General features: G+C 26.2%; 1 protein-coding gene across 1 annotated transcript in view; it reads right to left on the minus strand.

Moving 5' to 3' along the window:
- Nucleotides 1–8,571, minus strand: part of LOC111681109 (leucine-rich repeat-containing protein 20) — a 12,893-nt gene extending 4,322 nt beyond the window's left edge. Inside the window, exon 1 of the mRNA XM_023442835.2 lies at nucleotides 8,181–8,571. Within this exon, the coding sequence (XP_023298603.2) occupies nucleotides 8,181–8,445 (265 nt within the window). The 5' untranslated portion in view covers nucleotides 8,446–8,571. The remainder of the gene's footprint in view (nucleotides 1–8,180) is intronic.
- Nucleotides 8,572–10,749: the final 2,178 nt, after the last annotated feature.

A 10,749-nucleotide genomic window follows, 5' to 3' on the forward strand; every position in this document is an offset into this window, starting at 1 on the left:
AGTCTAGTCTATAGTCTAGTCTATAGTCTAGTCTATAGTCTAGTCTATAGTCTAGTCTATAGTCTAGTCTATAGTCTAGTCTATAGTCTAGTCTATAGTCTAGTTCTTTCTAATTGATAGGATAATACTTATAGTTTTTATATTAATTGATCATTTGGTTTCATTGTTTATTATTTTTTGATTTATTTAATTTTTAGTATATTTTCAAAAATAAAGCTTTTCTAATTTCCAATAACGTTTTCTTAAATGCTTAAAAGTTTCTACAAAAAGCTTTATGTAAAGTGCTCATTTTCTTTCAATAAAATACTACACCCAAAGCAAATTGTTAGTTTGTAAATATATATTTTAATAATAGACATCGTGCAATAGAAAGAAAAATTAAAAATATAATTGAACATTTAAAATTTATTAAAAGATAAACAGGTCATTACACTTAACAAAAATTACATTCAAACGTACTTCTTCTATCATATACTTGCTATGTATATAAAAACTTGATCAAATGCCAAAAAGTTTTTCAGTTTAACAAAGAAAACCCCCTACCCGGTTAACAGCATTAATAGAAACAATAAAATGTAAGAGATTTGTACAAAGAAATGTAAATAAATAAACAAATCGAAAGAGATTTTTGCACAAAAGAAATGCGTCAAATGCAATTTCTTACACTTGTAGTTTTAGTTGTTTTTTTTTCATAATAATTTTTGTTTAAAAGAGGAAGTATAATTGCATATAACAGCAACAACAAATATAATTTTATTTTGTAAACGTTTTTAACTTAAAATTTATTATGTTTTTGTTAAAAGTATATATGTATAAAATAGAGAGACGAATTCATTAAATCACACATATAATTAGCCATTAAGAGAGAAAAAAAACATTAAATTAACAAAGAAAAGTGTAATAAAATAAAGATATTAACAAAGATAAAAATCAAAACAAAAAAGTATACATATTTATGTATCTTGGTGCAAAAAGTATGACAAAATGGCACGCTTTTAAACCACCAGCATGTTTTCCATTTGAATTATATTTTTTTGTTTGTTTTTGCTCTAAAAGGAAAAATTTTTAGCCGGAAATTGTGACAAAGAAATAAATAAATTATTATAAATAGGTAATTAAGCTAATACAAATATGAAAATAATTTCAAAAGAAATGTCATAATTAAGAGATATATTTATGACAATGACAGATTTATATTTTAATGAAGACTTTTTTGATAAATTTTTCAATATATATATATATATATATGTGATTATTTTGTCTTTAATTCATATGGGAGATGCCACGCCCCTATTGCTAGTCTGTGATTTTTCCCAAAATGTTCATATGGTTTCGAATGTTGCCGGTGCAAAGTTTGAAAATTCTAGCTTTATTGATTTACACATTTTCGTATTTTATTTATATGAGATTATAACTAAAATAGTTACCCAGATATACGAATTTTGGTCCATAATTCATATGGGAGTTGCCACGCCCCCTATTGCTAGTTTGGGCATTTATTCCAAATTGTTCATGTGCAAAGTGAAAAGTCAAGACCTATGGATTTCCCAGATGTACGAATTTTTGTATTTAATACATATGGGAGGTACCACGCCCTCTTTTTAGTTCACCCTTAAATAGTTCACTCTAATACTAAATTGGCTTTGTTACGATTATAAGTGTTATATTTTCTAACATATAATAATTTGCCAATTTAGCCAGTCCATAGTTCCTTTCAGACATAGAAGAAGATTCTGTTTAATAAATAAAATGTATACTTCATATACACCCACAAATGAACAAACCGACACACAAAGATTTAAACAGAAATTCAATTTTATATTTATAGATGGGAGGTGCCACGCCCACTTTTGCCAGATCGCCTAGTTTTATTCTAAAAATTTGTATTTAAACCAAAGATATTTGTTGTACAAATTTTGCACACTCAATTTAAACTCTATCTGTTATAGTTTTCCAGATATTCAGATATTAATATTTACTTTATATGGGAGGTGCCACTCCCACTATTGCTTCTTCGATTATTTTTTGTTCAAAATATTGGGCACTAATGTTACTTATATAAAATTTAAGGATATTTGCTGTTATAAATTTTTTTCCATTATACCCATTTTTATTAGCTTGAAGTAGTAGGTAAAGTACTATATGTGGGCGTGGCACATTACCTACTTGAAATTTCGAAATAAAAAATTTATTCAGGACATTTAGAAAGACATTGTGAATTTTTTTCAGGAAAATCCGTTAAAAAAGGATTTTTTATAGTTTCTTTTGTTTTCATTATACAAAATATTTGTCACAGTAAACTGCTGAAATCAAGGATGGAAACAATATACGAATGAAGTTAGGTTTATTTTTATTTTTTTCTTAATTTTATAAAATATTTAAAAAAATTTAAAAAGAAATATTTTTTATATAAAATACGGCATAGAACTTGTTCTTGTTTTTCTATAAAATTGGACATTTATCACATTTTTTTGTCATAAACTTGACGTCAGCGTCGCACTGTCTGCTTTATCTTTAAATTTACAATAAATACATTTAAATAATATGTAGAAAAAAAATCATGTTGGTCAAGTTTTTTCTAGTCATGGGAAATATCTAAATGACGTTTTATTCTATTCATTGCATTCGTTAACACAAATTTTCAAAAATTAAAAAAGAAAATCACATGCGTTTTATACAATTTGTGAAGATGATTTACAAAGAAATCTGAAAATTTGGAAATTGCGCAAAATTTTGTATTTCTTTTTTTTTTTTTTTGCTGAAATCATGCCAAAAAATTTGAATCTGTATTTGGTCTAAATAATAAGAAAATAAAGGAAACGTAATTTACAAAGAAAAAAAATAATTATACTCATACATATGTATACATATTTATTGCATCGTCATTTTAAAAGAAACCCATAAATTTGAAAAAAAAAAAAAAAAAAAAAAAACATGGAAAATTATAAGATTTTTTTAAGAATAAAGAAAAATCTCTACAAGAATATAATAATTTTTTTTATTTGCAATCATTTTGTTTTTTCCTTTGTACAAAAAAAGTTTACAATACTTTTAAAAACATAAAGAAAATGCGTTATTTATTTAAGAACTAAAAAAAAGAACCCAAACAAAAGATTTCACCATATTTAAAACCCCCCATGTTCCTTCCTGTTTGCAATTTTACCTTTAAATTAAATTTTCTCTGGCAATTTCCATTTTTTTTGTAAATCACGAGTTTTTACAAGAAAATTAAATTTTTCACACAATTTATTTAATTTTATTTATTTTATTAAATGCGTCGTTTTTAAAATCACTTTAATTTGTTTTCTTAAAAGTAATTTATGTCGAATTTGTAGTTCATTATCGTTTGTTAAATTTGTTCTAATTTCATTTTTATTTCAAATTTCTTTTGTTTTTGTTTATCTATTATTTGTTCATTAAAAATATTAAATGCGTTTTTAGTTGTTTTCTTTTGCGTTTATAAATAGTTAATAATAGTTTTGTTATCTGGTTTGTGGTATTTTGCGGTTATTATCAAATTGAATTGAAAATTTGGCCCATTTTTTGAAAAAAAAAACGCATTTTGCTAGAAAAATTAGGATACACATTTTGTACTGAAATATATTAAAAACAAAATTAAGACTAATATCTCCAATTAATACTTTCTACTCTTTCCCTAATAACACCTCCCTTCCCTTAAGATTAGGTTAGATTTATGTACGATTTTACCAATAATATCTAATAGATTTTCAATAAATCTCTTTAATACTTTTAGTTTTTTATGTGAAGTATAAAAACACATATGTTTTTTCATGTCAAACTATTTCCCATTCAGTCCAATGACCTTAAACTATTAAATATTAAAACCTACTTTTTTTGTATTAACTAGCTCCATAAGCCAGTTACTATATAATTATAAATTTATAAAATTCAAAATCATAACAAATGCGACGTTTTTTTGTTTATTATTTTGATTATAAAAATGTTTAACAATTGATGGGCAATTTAAAATGTATGTTAGAGGAGAAGGTAAACAAAAATGTAACATCCGAACAATTTGGACGGGTTATTGCTCGTGCTACCTTGATAAGATAAAACAAACAGCTCGTTAAGGTTTTCTTTTGTCTAAAATACAAATCATTATCATATTACTTAGCAGAAAATTAAGAATCAAAACAGAAACGAAATAAAAACAAAGGGAATTATTTTTAAGTTAAGACGAATTTCGAAGTAAACAATATAAATTTATCAATATATTGAATAGATTTTAGTCCAGGTTATAAAACTATAATCACATTGCCCAGACTATGGAGTAGTCTATAGTTTAGACTATAGAGTAGTCTATAGTTTAGACTGTAGAGTAGTCTATAGTCCAAACTATAGAGTAATATACAGTCCAGATTATGGAGTAGTCTACTCTATAGTCAAGACTATTCAGTAGTCTATAGTCAAGACTAGGGTGTAGTCTATAGTCAAGATTATAAAGTAGTCTACAATCAAGAATATAGTGTAGTATAAAGTCAAGACGATAGAATAGTTTACAGTCCATACTATGGACTATTCTATAGTTTGCACTATAGACTACTCTACAGTCTGGACTACAGACTATAGACTACTCTTTAGTCTGGACTATAGACTACTCTATAGTCTATATTATAGACTATAGAAAAGTCCATACTATAGAATGGTCTATGGTACAAGATATAGATATGGACTATGGAGTAGTCTAAAGTCCGGACTATGGAGTAGTCTATAGTCTGGATTACGGAGTAGTCTATAGTCTGGACTATGGAGTAGTCTATAGTCTGGACTATGGAGTAGTCTACAGAGTAGTCTGTAGTCCAAACTATAGAGTTGTATATATTCCAGACTATAGAGTAGTCTGTAGTCAAGACTGTAAAATAGTAGTCTGTACTGTAAAACAGTATATGTATATGCCAGATTTTCGTGTAGCTTGTAGTACAGACTTTAGATTATTCCATAATCTCGACTATATATAGTAGTCTGTAATCTAGACTATTAAATAGTTTTGGGAGTCCAGATTGTAGTATAGACTATAGAGCAATCTTTAAAGCGCTAATGAACAATTATATATAAGTTTGACTTCAAACAAATTCAAACAAGCAAATTAAACCGAAAAATGCCCTATTAATTTTTGATTTTCATATAAAACTATATTTAAAGTTAATAATTAAATATTTAATAAATTATAAATAATATTTATAAAAAATTTTGTTTTGTAATACAGGTTTTAATTAATTAACACGCACATTTTATAAATATTTTATTGGTCGTTAAGTCAGTTCTACAAACAAACAAACAAATAACTAAAATTGGCCAGTTAGTTAGTCACTGAGTCAGTGGGTTAAGACGGATTAGTTTTTTTGTAAAAAAATCCAACAAATAACAAAAAAATAAATAAATTAATAAACAACTACTGACAGTTTAAATTTTTATAAATAGCTAATCATTATAATTTGGCTTTTTTAGCTGCAATTGTTTTCAGGTTATTAGTTTGTTGCTTTATAGAAATTTTGTAAGGTGATGAACGTTATGAATTTCTTTGTTGCTGCCTGTATTTCAAATGAACGAATATTTCAAATTTTACTTTTTTTTAGCAAGTTTTACAAAACTTATTTATTTCTTATTATAACATGCACTTTTCAATTGCGGAAAGTATAAATATTAACAATTTTCATAAACTACAATAAATGTCGAATTTTGTGTGCTTTTTATTCGATTTTAGTTTTTATTTTGTAGTATAATATACTATTTGAAGTTATGGTTTAATTTTTTTACAGCAATTATTTATAAATTACATAAAACGTTGAAAAATTTGAAATATTGTATAAATAATAATAAAAATAAATAAATTAACAAAATAACATAAAAAAACATTTGTTACATGTGCGCGGTCAGTTTATGTGAGAGTTTGTCTGTCGGTTTTGATAATAAAAATTAATGAGAATGAAATTTAGTATTGCATGCAATACAATTTTGTTGTTACTCTAATATTATTGTTAGTGGGGTTTTTGGAAAGAAATTTGGATATTTCATTATTTTATACGAATATTAGCGAATTTTAAATTCTGGAGTTTATTTTAGAGGGGTTTCATAATGCTTTGTGAGCGTTTTAAAGATCTTTTTATATATCAGGAAGTAGCCTGAATTATTGTCAAATGAAATTTCCATAATTGCTGCAATAATGTCTTTACTTTTTACCTTTTTTTGTTGTGAAAACGTTTTGTTTATAATTAAATATCTTATCTGTTAAACAATAAATGCAAAAAAATATACTATATTTAACATTTCAACAAAAATTAAATGTAAACATTAACATTTTCATAAGAAAAACAAAATGTGTTTGATTCATTATTACCCTATCTTTAGTAATTGAATTGATTGATTAATAATTTTGTCCAAGGTTGTTGCAAATTGCCATATATCAATACATATAAAGCTTTAATAGTTATCTTAATTGTTAAAACGTAGAAAAACGGGGAAAACATCCATTTTTTAGATTCAGTAAACCAAAAAGAATATTACTCATAAAGTAGATAAGAAAATTACGATCCAGAAGTGCAATTAATGGATTGAATCGAATTATATTATTTTGTCATTTAAATTTATGTATTGTAATCGTTGCAATTGTTTACTTTTTACGTCCCAGGTAATCTAGAGGAAAATCAATTACATATTAACTATATAATTAAAAGCAAACTAATCAAAATCTATTAGTTTACTTAAAGCTTTAAATAGATGATTATAAAACGTTATTAAATTTATTCTAAAATTAAAGTGATTTCTTAAAATAAAGTCTTTGATCTTTTAAAAGCTATTCATTTATTTTAAAAGCTCTGTAGAAGTGCTTTAGCCAAAATCACTTTCAATCTAAGATACGCAAAGAGCTTTCTTATGATCACACATGTAAGAGAGAAGAGTATTTGCCAAACTCAGCTTTATTGCTTTAAATCACTTGCATTCTTATTTATTTCCAACAAGACGATCAAAATCTTCCAGCTTTCTAAAATTAACTATTAAAACTTTTTACTTATTCAAAAGTGTTTTCTGAAAATAATAAAGAAGTTATTAATTTTATTAAAAGCTTTATAAAAGCCAGAATGAATTTTTTATTGTGCTTTCTCATGGCAGTCAGTGAGATATTTTTTCACTCTTTGCCACACCCAGTTTAACTTTGACACCCATAAGAATACTTGTGGATAAAATGGGCGTGGTAGCTTCCATAAAAAGAATAAATAATTTATGAGGTATATCCGAGAAAATATAAGAGTTAGAAAATTTGTCGGAGCCACAAGTGTCAATATGATTATTTAAATAAAAAAATTAATGTATCTTGGAATCCATTAAAGTTAGAATCTTCAAAATTGTTACGAAGAAATTTAACATCCATGTAAACATATTAGTAAAAAATTAGAGGACTGTCAATGCACCTCCCATATGAATTAAATACAAAAATTCGTTTTTCTGGCAAACTAATAGAACTATATTCTTAAAATTTTGCACGATTTAATTTAATATTCATCTGAACCTGTTGGAAGAAAAGGGTAGACTTTTATCAGAGGGGTGGTTGTGTTTGTAGTTTTGTAGTGTGGATTGTGTGAGTATCGATACATCGGCTGACTTGACTCAAGTATGCTATGAAAATCATATCTTGATGTTGACTATTTAATTTTTTTTGACAAATTTCTTTATTAAATTTTTAAACAAAATACAAAAACCGGAAATACAAATTTTGTTTAGAATGTTAACATTTTCGATAAATTTTTTTTAAGAATACCTCATTAAAGCAATAGCAAATGGCCAAGGCCTTTTAAATACAAAGTACATTTGCTCTTAATTTTGCAGCAACAGGTAAATTAATTTAATTATTTACCAAGAAAAGCAAAAAACTAAATATCTACTTTAATTAATGAGTTTTTGCCTATAACATTTGAATTTTTTGTGTTTTATTTTAAAACAAACAAAACTAAAAAACTCCAGCGTTACTATTAAAAGAAGACTTAAGATAAAAATGAATTTCGTATGATTAATCCAAAATGCAATTACCCAAGGTTTTCCAACTTGCAGAAAATTTTGGTTTGTTGTTACTATTGCACTTCAGCTTTTTTTATGTGTTGTTAAAAACTGGTTTTTGTGGAGGGAAAAAATTAAGGAAATCCACCTTATAAAAAAAAACTTACCCAACATGCTGTTCTCTTTGGCATCCTCACAGCGACCCACTACTCGAATAACACCACGACCAGCTACAGGTGAAAATGTAACAATTCCACCAATTCTGGCAATATGAGGCGGTACTCGAGGATCATCTTCATATGGTTGATTTGTGTTAATGCTGCTGTTGTTGTTATTGCCATTATTATTATTGTTGTTATTATTATTATTGTTATTATTATTGTTGTTGCCATTATTGGCAATATTTGTAATATCGTTACCGAATGGACGCATTTTGTTTGATTTGTTTTTTGCTTTAGTTTGTTTAAAAGTTAATAGTTTTATTTCTCAATTATTTTTATATTGCTGTTTTTTTTTCTTAATTTCTTTAAAACACTTTTTTCTAGTTTCCAATATGTTTTTTTTAACACTTTAAATTGCAAGAAAATATATAAAAATTTTTTTTTAATTTATTTCTCTTTTTAACTTGTTTGTAAATTTATCATTAATTAATTTTTTGTTTTTTATTATTAATTATAAATTTTCTTTAATTTTCAGTTACAAACCGTCTGGTAAGTCTTCCGTTTTTCAAATGTTTCAAAAGCTTTTACATCAGCTGTTTTTATACCAACGTTAAAATCCAAACAAAAGAAAATTCAAAACAAAACTCATTCACACAAACTCAGGTCAATTACAAACCAATAGCACGTACATAGATACAAATGTATCTACAACGTATTGAAAAATAAATACAAAAGCAAAACAAAACAAAGTAAAATAAAAATCAAGCAACATTCATCTATAATTTTGTGTGTTTATTGTGACGTGATTTTTATCTGTTTTATTTTATTTTTTATATTAAAAAATAAAACAACAAAAAAGACAGCGATCGTACATTTGCGTCTTTTGTTTTTTGTTTGTTTACAATTTATTAAGTGGCGCTCTCTGAGAGCTTGTTTCATTTTCGCTCTCATACTCTCACTATGAATATTTTCGCGAAAAGCTTTTTTAATTATTGGCACAGAGTTGCCAGTTAATAATGATATTTGTGGTTCTTCACAATCCCCCGTCATAAAAATGTGTGGGTATTGATATTGCAACACATCCAAGTATTGGTCTGTCTGTCCATCTGTTAAAAACAAAAATACTCACTATTCATGCATATAGCATGCAGTGAAATTCGATCAAATTTCCTATTTAAATTACGTAAGAGAAAATTCGTCAAAAATTATTTTCATAAAAATATTATGCCCAAATTCAGAAAGTAGAAAAGAAAACACTTAAAATTTTGTATGAAAACTACTCAGTTTTTATTAGTGTTTTTAATTGAAAATTTCAAATATTTTTTTACAGACTTCATTCTGAATACGGGCCTTAATATTTTATTAACCCATTGTTATCTCAAAACCCCATTAAAAGCCGTATTCAAATTCTGATGTTGTAATAAATGAGTAAACCTTAAAAACAATTTTCGAAAGAATCGATCTATAAAAACCCATTTTACGGCCGCCTTCCTAAATTCGATTTTCATCTACGACACATTTTTTGGCAAGGTTGAGTGTCAACCTGTTTAACTTATAGGGGAATGGTCCGAAACTTACAGTGTGTTACACAACAATGAAAACTTTTTCTAAATTTTCACAAGAGGACTCAAAACTCAAAAATTTAATTTTTGAATTTTTAGAATTTTATTTGTATATATCCTTTGTGTATATACCAAACTAGTAACATTTCATGAATATAATTAATTTAGTTTTAAAAAAAATAAAACAAGATTAAAGTATTTGGTTTTCTGTTACTGACAAAACAATGGAAACATTGGTATTATCATAACAAAATTGGTCAGAACTTGTCAGAAACTCAGAATATAGTTTTGTATATTTTACTTTGTATTGCTGCATGACATTGGAGATGCATTGAAACAATAATTGGTTAAAAAAAATCATTTGAAAAATTTTGCTATTCCCTTATATCCGCATCCTAAAAATCGTCCTTCCAATTCGGCCTAAAAGACAATTTTTGACTCCATAGATTTTCTCCGGGGTTGATATATGGTTAATAGGCAAGCTTCTCTAAAAGAGGTATAATTTTCGAGTCTAGCCACTTTTATGAGGTCTTCAACCCATATGTTGAATTTTACCTGAATCTTATCAAATTTTTTAATATTTTTGTTGAGTTATTTATTAAATATTAATCACAGATCAACAAATATTAGGCAAAATATTATAAGAAGTGTTAAAATCGTTTCTTATTTTGCTTTTCAAACCAGATGCCTTTTTGGCATCTGGGTTTGAGATTGTTTATTTATTCTTTGATCTTAACTTTCCAGTTTCTGTTTGTCTTAAAATTCTTAAATTAGATTCTATAAAAACCGAAGTTGTTCTACTTATTTTAGATTTTTCCACAATACTACTAAAGTTTTACACAGATTTGGCCGCTCTACTATAATAAGCTTTCATTTTCAATGACTTTGTCATGTCTCTTTTAGCCCCGTACTGACTAAATGCCAGTGGCGTTTTACATTAAATTAAAAATTATATTTATTTTTTTGCCAATTTATTTTTTTCGATTTTCTTATTTTTATCATACTGCAGGTAT

The sequence above is a fragment of the Lucilia cuprina genome, chromosome 3 (genome assembly GCF_022045245.1).
Source record: "Lucilia cuprina isolate Lc7/37 chromosome 3, ASM2204524v1, whole genome shotgun sequence".
NCBI classification, from domain to species: Eukaryota; Metazoa; Arthropoda; class Insecta; order Diptera; family Calliphoridae; genus Lucilia; species Lucilia cuprina.